The 15394-nt window shown below is 40.3% G+C and overlaps 1 protein-coding gene across 4 annotated transcripts in view; it reads left to right on the forward strand.

Annotated features, from left to right (window-relative positions):
• Positions 1 to 15394, forward strand: part of slc6a9 (solute carrier family 6 member 9) — a 71956-nt gene that overhangs the window by 41107 nt on the left and 15455 nt on the right. For 3 of the 4 annotated variants that reach the window (XM_029453016.1, XM_029453014.1, XM_029453013.1), the window contains 3 exons: positions 11006 to 11162; positions 13911 to 14042; positions 14674 to 14950. In XM_029453016.1, coding sequence (XP_029308876.1) covers positions 13919 to 14042; positions 14674 to 14950 — 401 coding nt within the window. In that variant the 5' untranslated portion in view covers positions 11006 to 11162; positions 13911 to 13918. Of the gene's footprint in view, positions 1 to 9510; positions 10729 to 11005; positions 11163 to 13910; positions 14043 to 14673; positions 14951 to 15394 lie in introns of those variants that run through there. The other variant, XM_029453015.1, reaches the window with a different exon arrangement.

Here is a 15394-nt window from a genome sequence, read left to right on the forward strand (position 1 = left end):
GTCAGGTCAGCTGGACTGCAAGTTCCAATCCAAGTTGGTTGCTCCAAAGGTCAGCATCATAATATTTCAATATTGATATGTAAAATACAAATACAGATACACATATACATACATACACGCACATATTATATATAATTCTTGATTATAAAACATCTTTTTTGCAGAGTATGTTACTGAACTCTTGACCGAGACTCAATGCTTTGTGCCAAGACAATGTTGATGAGGAACCTTTCGAAGTCCCAGATCCACTCAGCAGTCGGTGGAAGAACCAAACAAGAGGGATGCTGTTGCGCTGTATAGAAGCAGATTCAATCACTGAACTGACATTGTGTTTTGTTATTGACTCTAATAAAGTGCTGATACTTGAACAACGTTTAGTTGTCAGATGGAAACGTAGCACAGATCTTTTGAATGGCACATGATGGCATTATATGGTTCTTACATCAAAGTTTCTGAGCTCTACATATTACACAAGTAACTTACTCATTACTTGGCTGATCACCAGTGAACCAGTTCTTTAGGAACTAAGATCAGTAAGACAAAATACATCACACACCGTCCTGGCTTTACAATAACACAGCATTGCTCTTTAGTGTCAGTGTGTCTCTCTTTGAATACCTTTGGTAGGCTGTTTGCCACACCCAAACATCCAGATACTTTGATTTGAATCCTGGGTGATCTGTTATGCAGGTTGTGTTTGCATGTCCCTCATATTCATTGAGTTCTTCCATGACATCATTTTCTTGGCAGCAGCTCTTCAATTGCTTCCATAATTGTACAGTTTTCACATGTACACCTAAATGTACAAAAGAAGAGTGGTTAGGACATATACACAATATGCAATACCCAGAAAAAAGGCCAATATTAACGTCATCTTAATTTCATACTATGTATATGCTTGTGTTTCACGACAGGCTCGTAAGCAGCTCATAAGCCTGTTATGGTCGTACGGAGGTAGGATCTATCTAGTAGCAACTCTTTACCTCGTAAAGTTACGACATCATAACTTCCATTAAAATGTTAAACTCATTAACACGTTAAACTCGGCCGCATGATCTAAATCCACGACACCGGCATCCTCTTCAATAAACTCCTCTTCTTGAAGGTGCAACGCGTCTATTGACGACTCACTGTCACTCAATTCTGTCGAAATATCCGAGCCAGAGTCCGACACGTCTGCCGTGCTGTCTGTGTATTCAACTGGTGGACTGTGTTCTACTTGTGACGTCAGAACACGGCGTCGGCTGTTTCCGGTAGCGGCAATGTCAACATCGGTGGTCGACAATTTAAATCGTGATTTATTAAATAATACATAGTGTCATCAATAACACATCATTTTACACCACAAATAGCATTTACTATCATCAGTAGAATTTCATGTTTATCATTTCGTACGCCCTTTAAAAGCACAGGAGCGCAAAGTTAAAAGTGTTTTAGTGTGACGGGTGACGTCTGACTTGCTGAGCGACTATCTCAATGTATGGAGTGACGTAACCTGTGAGTGACCCGTAGCTTCTGGGCGGCCATCTATAACACCCTTCATCTGGCAGGGCTCGGCTTTCTCTCCTTCTCCTCTCTCCTCCTCCTGACAACCCATCCATTGGTTTCAATTAATCAGCCGTGGAGGGGGATTTATTCAGGCCCTGCCCAATGGGATCCTTTGGTATGTTGCCCCAATGGTAGCAGGTTGAGAAGCCACGGTCTACACTGTCTTTAGGCCTATTACTCTCACCTCACAGCCCACTCATAAAGAGAGCATTGAGTGGCCTGTTTTTGGGGGGATCCGGTGGGCTTTTTGTCCCATAATAGCCGAGTGGATTCAGTCACTGCTGACAGACATGTTTACTAAACTCTGCATAGGTGGACCGAGGGAGAATATGTGTGCCACTTTGAATAACCGAGGCCCGGTTATTGGCTGCGGAAATTCTGGGGAAACAGTATCAGGAGCAGCTCATGTAAAAGAGGGATTTTGAAAAGAGTTTTCTGATTGCATATATTTGCCTGATTATGATTTGAATATAAAAGGAGATCGGGAGAAATTGAATGGAGAACATGGTAATGATAGCAGCAATCACCGGGAGCTTATGCCTTGATGAGGTGCTAAACGGGCAGGATTTATGTGAAGGACACAGTTGAATAAACATGTGTGTCCAGCCCATGTTGCACTGTTGGATAAATTTCTTTCTCACATCTGGTATTAAATAAAAACACAGAATCTGCCTTTAAAGCCTTCAATTAGGTTTTATAGACAAAGGTTATTGCCTCTGCTCAGTAAAAATAGAAAAGTGTATAAGAATTGGAAAGCTAAAAAAGCGGCTGCATTCATGTTTAAGACAGCACTTCCTCTGCACACACTTTTTACTGTGTGTTGTTTATTGTCAAGTGGCTTTCATGACTTTGAGAAGTACATACTGTATATATCAAACTGTGGTCCTTTTCACCTTTGGCAGAGCTCTACATAGCACCTGAAATGCAGTAGGAGTAAGTTTAGATCAGATTACTGGAGCTGCATTTGGGGCTGCTTGTTTGAATGCAAATGAGTCCCTGACTGCATTAAAGGTCAACTTTGAAGTGTGTAGATAGTATAGCAAACAAAAAGTCTATCCTTCAGCTGAGGTACCATATACTGTCACAACATCTCTCAACTGCGGTCGTATCGCCTTCAATAAATGTGTCTATTCCTCTCTTATGCAGAAGATGCAGGTTATTAAAGATACGTGTAATTGTGCCAGGTGTGAACTGCAATCCGTCTCAACTGGATCTAGACACAATCTGGAACAAAGCCATGTTACGGCCCTGCTTGCATCTTGCATTAACAGTCTTGGGTGATCCGATCACAAATGGACAGCTGTAAGTATGTCAGTTCACACCTGGCATTAGAATGCGTCTCCACATGTGTCTCGAGTGACCACTTGTGATCCGAGCTCGCTTCCAAACAAACACGTACATCATTTCTGTTTGCAAAGACCAAATGACCGGCGGGAGGCAGCAAATGCACTTCCTGTGCCTAGTCAGAACAATACAGACTGGATCTATTCCTTGGAGAGTTCCAGGCAAATCAAATCACCCAAGACGTTTGACGCACTCAATATATCTCTATGGGCTATTCAAAAATGTCAGCAGTCGTGGACAAAATCCAGTTTACGGCATGTGAGAACCAACTGGAAATTAAACACCAACTCCTGGTCCAACAACTTTGGCCTAAATGAAAATGATGTCAAATGTTTTGTGTGTACTTCATCTACTAGAATCTATTTTGCCTCTTGTTGTTGCCTGTTTTCGCACTTATATATGACGCCGTTTGCGTTTGAATGAGTAAATATTTCCGCCTACGCAGAAGATGTCAGTTGATTAGTCAGTCCTTCAATGTGGCCCAGGGCGCATTTGGTTATACACTGCTAAAAGAGTGTGGCCCAGACCACCTCCAAATATGTGTTCTGAGTGATCGGATCTCAATGCGTCTTGGGTGCATTCACACCTGTACTCAGAGCTGTCCACTTGTGATTGGATCACCTATGACACATGTTAATGCCAGCTGCGAATATTGACCTATATGTACACACAATGTTTTGACCCTTCCCCCTTTAGTGTTTGGACAGATGTCTCCAGTCTCACCTGACATGACATTTCCTTCATCTCTGCACTGAGCTTTTTATATCCCATTCTCCTTCCCACGCCATCCAGCTCCATCCAGCTCCATCCAGCTCCATCCCAGCTCAACATCAGTTTGCCAGTTCATATTGCCAAAAGCAATTCATGTTCTGCCTTGTGACCACAGCTAATGAATGTCTGTTTTGAATCTAATAAATGAATGCCATAAGGTAGCACATTGCATAACAACGCAGTTTGGTTGAGGGTACACATGCATTTTCAAAAATGACACATGTTTGGATCAGGTGTGATCTTTCTCTCACACAAAAAATAGTGGCAATAGAGATAGGAATTAAGTTCAACAGACAGAGGGAGGATGCGTGAGTGAGAACATGGAACTAAACAGAACTGCACATTATCTTGTCCTTTATTGTGTTTAATTATCAACTCAAATATAGCATCAGATAAAACTCCCAGCAACATGGGAAAGTAGTACATTTTATTTTTTTCAGTTTGTGCTAGAGCTATTCGAGGACTCTTATCTACAGGACTGTGATTGCAGAAGTGTAAGGGTATCAAAGAGATGTACGTTAGTAAAATGTGGTTCTTGGATAAACCATAAATGTTCTTGTCTTAGCTGACATATGTTTACATTGGTGGCTTTTACTGCTATTCCAACAATGGCTACTTTAAAACACTAAATGTCCCTTCACTGCACCCAATCGGCCCTTTCAAATCAAGGGCAGAATAAGAGCCGTAAGCAGGCTTCTCATTTTTATTTTTCAAGAGCTTTATCAACATTTATTTTGTGAGTTAGCTAAACTGCAAAAGGAACTGTCGGCTTTTACCTCGTAAACCGGTGTCTGTCCAGTAACCTACGCTCTGCCAAAGAAGTTATTACATTTCTTTATTGTCAGAAGTTATTTACCCGCAGTTTCCATTTGAATGTAATGATTAGAATAATAAAAATAGGGCTGCGACTAACAATTATTTTCATTATCGATTAATCCGCCAATTCTTTTTCATTGAATCGTTTGGTCTATAAAATGTCAGAAAATAGAGAAAAAGATACATCCCAGTTTCTCAAAGTCAAAGGTGATGTTATTTTTTTCCTGTAATTTTTCCATGAAATATACTTTTACGATTAATTGATGATCAAAATAGTTACATTCTGTTCTGTTACTTGACTAATTGATTAGTCGACTAAGCTCTATTTGTATCACTACATTTGGACTACACTAAATTGGTCAAAGAATTTATTTCTGATGTAATATTTAATATCAATTCTTTATATTCTCAGAATTTAAAGGTACTACTAGACTCCTTTGACTCCCCTCACCGACAATCCTTGCTCAAACACATGATCATTGCTAGAAATCTCAGTAAAGTACAACATTTAGTTTTTTAGTGTGGCTGTTGTGAATAAATATAGATTCATATGCATTCAGTAGTATTCCCAGAGAGCAGCTGTGAGAAGTCATAGACATATTAAATGATAACTGGGTAATTTACTTTGGAAATCAGCTGTGGAGTATATAAATATCACACTCTTACCTCCGTATAAAATCCCATTTATTACATGGTTTTTCTTGCTAAAATAATACCACCAGCAGTCATTTTTCTATTCTCATAAACTTTACTACACTCTTTAATACACATTCCACCTGACAATTGGGTGTCTACCCACAAATGCATGTGTAATGATATAATTTTTTGCTTAAAAAAGCACCTCAAATTTACATTGGGGGAGATTTGAGAGACCGCTTCGGGAGAGAGCAGTGAGCTGTCAGTAAAATGCCATCTCTCTATAGGAGGCGTCATTAAATAGAATTCTTTAAGACAGGAAATGACACGCACAGTCAGCAATTGCATGCTATTAACAAATCATATTTTGTAGGCCAGATTATCAGGCCTTTGCAGTGCTCTGCACTCTAATGTGTGCCTTCTTGTTGCATGAGGAGCTGTGATGCACACTTTTAAGCTCAGAAGATGACCTAGTGAAGTATGCGAGAAATGCAAGTAACTTTCAAAATAAGAGTGGGAATATGTCGTACTTTTGTTTTTACAGTACAAACCACATTTGTATTTTTTAACTAAAGTTCAAAGGAGAGAAAAGGAAGGAAAGTGACCTTAAGTGTGTGTGTTGCCATAAGCTGAAAGGAGGTTTGTAGTTCTTGCTACACTCCAGTGGACAGTATATTTTACAGACATGGCTGCAGTTGTCAAGAGACGTCTGTTTGAAAGGTTCGTGCTGTTGTCTGTCAAATTGGTCCTGTGTGTGTGTGTCCTGACTCTTGCGGGAAATTGGGTGTTCGTCCACCATTGATGTGTGTGTGAGTGCATCTCTATGCAGTCTATCTACGAAGCTGAAAAGCTGTCTTTGGACTGTGAGAGGAGGGAGGATGAGAGGAAGCAGCGTTTTAGAGGAAGCAGTGTTGAGAGGAAACACTTGAGGGAAAAAGTGCATCTGGGATAAAACTGAATTTATGTTGCTGTGAGAGCAAAACCAATAACTTATTATATTTTACTCATCTAATATTACATTTTCTATTTTATTTAACGAGGTTATGATACTTGGCACAGATGCTCAGCTTGATACAAACAAGCGGCAAACCTCCGTTTCTGAAAAGTGAACCAATGCGGAAGTGACTTAAACCTGCATTCTCTCTAGTAGCCAGCAGGGGGCGTCTCCTCTGGTTGCAAAGAGACTCTAATTTTAGTCGATGACAAAATGACCGTACTTCTGACTTGATTTATTACCTCAATAAACCTTTTTCCTAATGAGTTTATGGTTTTAATCGCCAATTTGAGATGTTCTTCAATACAGTATGATGTTCATTTAGTAAATTATGATCCCATTTAGAGTAAAATAGACAATGCAGCGTATGCTTTAGGGTGGTGCTACCTTGTGATTGATTGTGAGTGGTGAAGAATTTTTTTCTTTCCTAATCTTTTCTTTAGTTAGAAGTTAGAATTTAAGAAAATGGTTTAAGGGAAACTCAACAGTAGTTTTTGAAGGTTTATGCATTCAACCTCCCCATCTACACACATTAGAGCATTTATTGCCTTCACATTACACCTGCAGGCCTTTGTGGAGCGACACGATTTTGGGTAAATCGCACTGATCCCACCTTGTGTCACTTCTAGTCTGAGCCTGCACAACACAGATCAGCGTTTTCTCTGTGCATTCACATTTCAGGCACTGTGCAGTCTTTTCCAGGTCAGCTTAGCAGAGAGATGAGTTTGGGATTCTGTATTTTGCCAACGGCTGTTTGGCAGACTGTTGTTCTCAAACCTGTGACATTATAATTACAGAGTAGGGAACACTTAGCCACTGTTCTGCTGCCAGCGAGGATAAACTGTTAAAATAAATAGCCAATAGCAAAAATATAATGAGATAAAGTAAGCCCAACTAAACATAACCCTGCCTTTCTGCCATCTGTTTGTTTATGTGGTGATTGAGCAGAGCAGCCAGCTAATCACAGTTCCTGTCACACTGTCGAATGTCAGCAGTCAAATAGCAAAATATTAAGTGATACTAATTGTGTCCAATTGTAGAAATCAAAACAAACGCCATACTTGCCTCCCATGCATGAACATGGAAGAGCCCTGTCGGACTTGTGAGCGTCAATTATCTGTGAAGGGTTGTCCCAGAAAACTAAGTCCTCTTAACTCACAAATCTGTCTCCAAAATCAACATGTGTTGCTGTGTAATAAGCTTCTTCTGTTCATTTCATTACTGTCCTGTTGCAACAACATTGAAGTCAGCGCTGTGACTCAAAAGAAACCCTGGAAAGAGAAAAAAGTTTTAAACTCAATTGAAGGAAAGACGGATGGGGGGCCATGTGTGGTCTTATATAAAGCCCAGATGGTCCCAGAAAAGCATGTGACATAGACATGGAGAGATAGAGGGATATGGAGAGAGAAGTGTCTATCTGTCTGACCAGGGGGCTGCCGGGAGCCAACACCACGGGCTACAACACCTGGGTGGAGAGAGGCAGACATCGGGGTCAGTCGAGGGATAGAGAGAGATGTCTTGATAAACATCAAGTTCAACTATTGCACAGAGAGTTCAGCCAATAAATGGTGTTTGGTACCGCTCTGATTTCTTCTGGATTGCGTTGATCTTCAATGGATTCAAGATCCAACCCCCAAACCCGTTTTCTCAGTCGGTTTATCCCCTTCTACTTAACTTGGTTTCTCAAAAAAGCAGTCTACAATCTACAGGGAAGGTGTGAACTTGTGGGTCATACTCTACTGGCAGACATTGATCAACAGTAATAACTCAACAAGAGCCTTTCAAGTTACAAGAGATGGGACGTGTGAGAGTGTTTTGGTTTTAGGGTGGGTTTTTAGATTTGGTATTTGATGTGCAGTAAAAACCAAAGTCTATATTTGAGTTTTCCTTTAAAAATTATCTGGTTTGTTGTCCATATTTTATGGAGGGAAATGGCGATGTACCGACCAGACTTCTTCTCTCCCAATACAGATTCTGAACCTTGCCATTTTGCTTAATAAATGCCAGGGTGTCGACTGTGAAAAGTAACGTCCCCAGTTAATGTCTCGCCATGGACATTTGTTGCATCTCTCTCTCCCTCTATTCCTGTCAATTCTCTCCATCTCTCCAGTATCCGATCCCCGGAAATCATTTTTCTTATACATTTTGTATGGCTTTAAGCTGTGTTTTAAGGTGGAATTGGTTTCAGTGTTGTATTCTTTTATTTTGAAAAATGGCTTAAGTTGGCTTCATATGCTGCTTTGAATCCATGCACATGAACATCCATGTGTAACATCACTATGTTAATTAAAACAAAGAAGCATAAATAAGCATCAGAGATTATATACCACCTCATCAGAGCTTTCTAATAGCTACAGATTGCCGCTCCTTATTGAAATACCGTCCAGTGCCTGGTTTTCACTGTAAAAGAACATCTGCGCCCGTCTTGAATATGTCAGGTTGAATTTTAAAGACTTTACGCCAAAGACTCAGGGGTTTTCTCTCTTCTCTGTTTGTCAGGGTGTAGACCTGAGCCAGGCTCTCAACCTGTGTGCTCATGCATGTATGTGTATCTTCTGAAGGCACACACCTGGTTGCTGATAGGGAAGTCAGATGTACAAGCTGTACAGCAGAATGCCGGGTGCAACAAGAACACACACAGCTGCGCACCGCCACTCCGTTTCCGACGCTCCTTTTCCCTTCCAAAGTCAACTCCAGGCGGAGACGTCGTAACGCACGACCCGCTAGGGGTTTCTACTCACACACGACTGTGGATTCACTCCGAGCATCTCTTAGCCATTAACGACTTGTGTTTGCTGATTTTCCTGTCTGTTCCACCTGTAGCCTCCACTCCACTGCTCAAAGAAAGGTCAAGGGTGCTGGAGAAATGCTCTTTTGTTTTGCCCTCCTGACATGCGAGCACAGCCAGACTCAAAGACGAAGCTTTGGGGGGAAAACATGGCGGCTGTTTGTTTTTATGTGGTTGTTGCTGTTTTACTCTCCCATTAGTCACGCTTGGCACTGCCTCAGAGTTGAACTACAGCACCATGGGGGCAACATGTGGAGGATGTTTTTTAGTCGCCGTGGTTGTTTCTGTTGATTTTAATTTTTGCTGATGAACAAGATCTCGCTCTGTGTTGAAAGCGTTCACCTGGGAGAGGTGTGTGTTTTTGTGAGTGTGAGCAATAACATGCCATCCCCAGGACTTAGGGTCCTGGAGCAGTTTTAAAGAATTAGAACAAAATATAAATGTCACTTTATTGCAATTATATTAATTTTACGGCAACATCTTGTTCACAAATAAAGCTGTTAACAAACCAGTTGAACCTAATACTTTAACTTAGCATAGCTGACAAAGCATGCCATTCCGCGTCTATGGTGAAGTTGTCTACAGGTATGTACTGTATGACAGCTAGAGAATTTGTGTGACTTGAAGTCTTTTTTTCTTTTACAGCAAAATGAACCGTTTGCTGCAAAGAAGAGTGTTTTTTTCATGACCAGCATTCACATTTTTGTCAAGCTATTCATTCATTGAGCCTCTGAAAATCAGGCTCTGCTTTACACAGATAACACAGGCAGCATGAATGAGTGAATGAAGTTTCATTATCGTGCCATGCATACAACTGTGCCTAGCCCGCTTAGACGCCATCAATAATAATAAGCCAGAACCAGAGTTCTACATATTCCAATAATAAAAAATAAAATGTCCAAAAATAGAAAAACAAACTGTCACAATCAGGTCTTTAGACCTTTTAATGTCTACAACTAAATTCATAAACCACTGACAAAAACATTTATAATTTAATACTGGAAAAACCTGAGTAAATTAAACTAGTTCAATGAAACTGCAGAGTACAAACTATGATGATTTAAGAGTACATTTTCCATGGTCCAACTAAACCTTGAAAAAGTCTGCAGTACAAAGGATTGAAAAATTGGTTTACGAGCTTTGCTTCAAAAGCCTGGGAAAGAAGGCAATATGCACGCCTTGCCTTCTTTCCCAGTACCATGCTAATCATTTGTACTGCAGAATCTTTTAAGGATAGGTCGGACCATTTCATGGAAAATTAACTCTTAAATCATCATCTAACTCACTTTCCGCACAAATAGGAATGTTTTTGAATCGACCAACATCAATAGCTTGAGTAACTGAAGAACTGAAGATCATTGGCTTCTCAATAAACAAGATCTAACAAAAACGTTTGATTCCAATGTTTATATGTATGTCCTTAATTTCTTAAAGATATATTCAAACCATTTTTCTGTAATGCGGCAGAACCTCCTCCTCAAAAATTGAGTAGAGCTCATTTGCCCATAGAGAACTGTAGGGTTTACTCTCATCTACAAGCAAAAAAGAGCGTATCAAAATGAGCAGTATTTATTTTTCTGCACGAGTGTGTTCATGTGCACCCACAAAAGCACAGACAGCCCGACACAGCTGAGGTTAGGAAGGAGGTCAGGAGAGAGGGACCATCTGATGCCAGCAGATGGAGTGATGGAGGGAGGGAGGAGAGGAGAAGCTCGAAATCAGGACGACAAGACCAAATGCTTATCGGCTGTTCTTAAGGCGCTGATTTCACTTTACATCCTGTCTGCTCCAGCAAACCCACCTTATGCTCAACTTTGGGATCGAGGAGATGGTATGTTACAGAAAGTATTGTAGCACATGAATAATTCAACTCCACATGCACCCAAAATATGTTCATTATTCACCATCGACACAAATTAAAATACTTTAAATACACAAATAGGGCCAATAAGTGAGGATGCTCCCCTCTGTTGCAGCATCCACTTCTGACTTATGTCGGTAAAATAGGTGCAGTCGTTGGACCCGCTGCAGCAGCACTATCTCCGAAACACATTCGCTTTCCTGCCACCCCAAATTCACCTCCGTCTCTCTCCCCGTCTTTGTTGTAGAACGGAGCAGTTCCAGGCGAGCCGGTGAAGAAGGATGAAAACTCTCGGAGAGGGAACTGGGGCAACCAGATTGAGTTTGTCCTCACCAGCGTGGGCTATGCTGTGGGCCTGGGCAATGTCTGGAGGTTTCCCTACCTCTGCTACAGAAATGGAGGAGGTATGTCTTTCTGTTGATCTATTAGTTGACTTTATTAGTGCTGGCCAACACACTGCATTGATGGAGAAGAGTACAGTTACACGTACTTGAACACGAAGTTCTCCGGACGATGAAGTAGAATCCTGACATCGTGTCTACACAGGGTGCACGGTGAAAGCATGTTGTCTGCACAATACATACTGTAGTGAGGATTGGGGGTCGATTCATGCACAAATCAAGATTCTTATCTTCTGAATACATTCAAAACTTCTAAACATTTGATTTTTAAAAATGTTTTTTGTTCTACAAAATAATCTACATATTGCTACTGATGGACAGCAATCCTACGCACAAAGTCAACATTGGATCAAGCCTTATTGTGGTATTTGTTAAGCCTACTAATTGTATTCATACAACAGGCAGCATTTTTATTTTATGTGAAACTTGAACTTGAAGAAAAATGCAAAAACCTTTTTAGAAAAAAGTGTTTATTCATGTAAGTTTAGCATGAACAAAGGATATAACTTTTTAAAATAGGCTATAAAAACTCAATAATCTAATCTAATCTAATAATGCTTACATGCCAGACTTTGCCACACCGACGTTATTAGCGCACGGCGGACTGGAGTAGATCCTGAAACTAGCACCCCTATGTACTGAAGCGCGAATCGATTTTTGAATCAAATCGTGAGATATCGAAAGATTCACACCGCTGGTCGTTACACATATAAAACCTGTAGACCGTAAGTAAGGGATTTAAAGCTCCACAAAGCAATATTTTTAACATCACCACTGAATCAAATGTAATGTTTATGTTCACTGGTGTATATGGTTGACTCAAAAAAGCTCTCACAAAACCCAGCACGTGAAAACAAGCCGAGAGAGTTCATAGGTAGAATACATAGGTAATAGCGCACAGCTACTGGGCTGCACCAAGAATCCATTACTAAGTGTGTGTGACATATGCTAGATTCTCTACAACTACTAGCTGAGTTCAAACCAGTGATTTATTAGATCAGGTTGCTCTATTAAAGGTTAACGAATGTCTCCGATAGTAAAGACTTGTAAAATGGTTGCAATGTGAAAAGGGATCAACTACTATGTAAACAGGAAGTCACAGAAGCAATAAGCAGCTGCAATGCAACGTCCAAATAACAGTTTGGAAACTTTTAAAATTAAATCTTGACAGTGTTAGTTATATTTATAAAGTTAGAATGAGAGAAAAATGTGATTATGAAACCTAACGGACCGAGTTTACATCACTAACCAGATCAGATGTATCAGCCACATTCAATATTAGTGCACCTCTTTTTCTCTCACAGTTTATGGACATAACCTCAATCCAAAGCATCGTTATGAGCATCGAGTCTAGTTTTGCGTAGCTACATTATTGTTTATTGGGGTGTGATGCTGTCAAAGAGTGCACAGAATGGATCCAGCTGCTTCGCCCTGACTGTGCTGCGTTGGCCATGCAGCCACTGTAGTCAACACATAAGACTATGATGAGAACAAACTACATTCAAGCCCCTGAAGTCTAAAAACAATGGATTAAATAGATTTAAATGTGTCCTAAATAGTTCGATAAAATATGGATATAGAAATTTTCATGGATTGTGATAAAAACAAAACACTAATATTAAATTGATCGTGGTGAATTTCCACCATCAGGATAATTGTGAATATCCTCACAGCTGTCGAGCTCACTATCATGGTGCAGAAGTGAAGTCTTGATTTTTAAAATACAGGAATTATCATGAAAAAAAGAACAGACTCACACAATGTTGCTATTAAAAAACAAATGCAAGGGAGCCTTAAGATTTATTTTTACCTTATTTAAGATTGTTTGTTTTTTTCACACAAACATACATCTGTGATGCATAATATATGTTTCTTCACAGAACATAAGGTAAAGTGATTCCATTGTGTTTAAGGGACATATTTTACGCATATCGTGATGATTATTGGGATAACATCGTGAATCGCAATTATTTTATCCATGATAATTGTGACATGAAATATTCATATAGTCCCATGCCTACTAGAAAAGTACAAGTATAGTGCAAGGCGTTAAGCTTGGTCGAGGTCCCCTAACTCAGTGACTCAGTGCTGCAAATATTTGCATTGTTATATTCATGTAGAAGAACTGAATTCCCGTTCAAGGACTCAGTAATATGTATGTCATACTTTATTTTACACACAGCTGCAAGTAGTGCAGGGTGGACAGGAGAGCTGAGCTTTATCAGCAACTCACACAGAACGATAAGGTTTTGTCATTGTGCAGTATTGCACCGACCCAGTTCACTTACGGACACTCGTACGAAAGCACACACACACACACACACACACACACACACACACACACACACACACACACAGACGTTCCCTATAGATGGATGTCTAGGTTCTGGTCCAGTCTGAACCACCAGAGAGTTGCTGCACCACTAAAAAGACTCAGCTGCACATGCAGTGACCTCTCTGCTCACCCAGGGGAGGTTGCTATGACAGATGAAGTTTATGTATTTTTTTTAAAGGTTGTTTTCTTTTTCTTTTTGCGCATTGCAATATCCTTCAAGTTTTTTGTTTAAAATGCTTCTTCAAATCAGATGACACAGCAGTGCTCAACACTCATTTTTACTTTGCCAGGCTGGCAACAAGGCACCAGCCAAAACTGAAAACATGGTTGCAAATTGTCTTAATGCTGTTCATGAGAAACTTCCAGTCATCTTAGATCATAGACAGAGACAGTGACTGAATGCCTCTCCCCTGCAGGTGCCTTCATGTTACCATACTTCATCATGCTGGTGTTCTGCGGCATCCCTCTCTTCTTCCTCGAGCTGTCCTTCGGTCAGTTCGCCAGCCAGGGGTGTCTGGGAGTATGGAAGATCAGCCCCATGTTCAAAGGTTAGTGTCAATGTGTTTGTGTACTCCTGTACAGACATACTCGTCAACCTCCAAACAACTTAGCATAAATGATGCTGATGAATCAGTTCACTTAAATAAAAGTTGAAACTGCTAATTCACTGAATTCAGTTTGGTGGTTTATGATGCTGAAAAAAGGCGTTTGTGTCAATGTGCTGTTGGGTGGAAGCGGAACCTGTTATTAATGATCTCAATATACATATCTTTTAACAAAGGAAGATCACAATCTTTACAGTCATCCAACTCTAAGAATGCTCTTATGTAAGGATTCAGTGCATGAGAAAAAGGTTTAAGTGTGAGGTGAGACTTGACTTCATTATAAAGATCCATATTCAGCAGCTTGAAGTAAAGAAAACTTCAAGTAGATGCACCTAAAACCAAATTAGATGTGTTAAAGCAACAGGACAGTGAGGATTTGCCAGACTGCATAATGGTTGTGTGTTGACTAACCTACACATTATTGTTATATATAACATGAAATCATACAAGCTTTCACTGCAGTTGTACAATTTTATGTGACAAATAAAATGAATTGAATGATATATCGACCATATTAATGGTTTTGAGGATGCAAGTTCTAATATTCTCCCGTCATGTCTTCTTCTCCCTTCAGGTGTGGGCTATGGCATGATGGTGGTGTCCACCTACATTGGAATCTATTACAACGTGGTCATTTGCATTGCCTTCTACTACTTTTTCATGTCCATGACAAACTTGCTGCCGTGGACGTACTGCAACAACCCCTGGAATACACCGGACTGCAGCGGAGTGCTGGGCAGCGGCAAACAGTTCAACGCCACCCTGGCTAACGCTACCACGAGCCTGGTAGCAGGGGTGACCGAGGTAGTCAACCGCACCAAGAGGACCAGCCCCAGTGAGGAGTACTGGAAGTAAGTGTCTGAAGTACATCAATGATATTAAATTCTGTAATAAAGTGAGCACAAGTAAACAACAGTGTGCTGCAGCATTACCACTTTTATCACCAAACTCCAAGCTTTAGGAATGTGGTCAAAAGAGAATCCTCATCATGGTTTTTAGTCCGCATGAGAGTTGACTTAGTGGCGAATTCACAAAGAATGGTTTGCGGCCGCTGATAGCTCCATTAATTGCGCATCATCTATCTGCCCTTTCTCAAGGTCAGATTCACAAAAGATATTGCGCTATTATATATTACAGCGCAAACACATCCATTATGTTTTGCAGCTAAGTGCAATTTGCCCTTTTTTGCGTCCAAGTAATTAGTTTATATTTTTATATGATAACCTTATTTTTCATTCAATTTTTCTTGTTTTTTTTTCTCTCATGTATTTTTTTTAAATGACATATAGGGGAGC

This window comes from Cottoperca gobio, chromosome 17, assembly GCF_900634415.1.
Source record: "Cottoperca gobio chromosome 17, fCotGob3.1, whole genome shotgun sequence".
Lineage (NCBI taxonomy): Eukaryota > Metazoa > Chordata > Actinopteri > Perciformes > Bovichtidae > Cottoperca > Cottoperca gobio.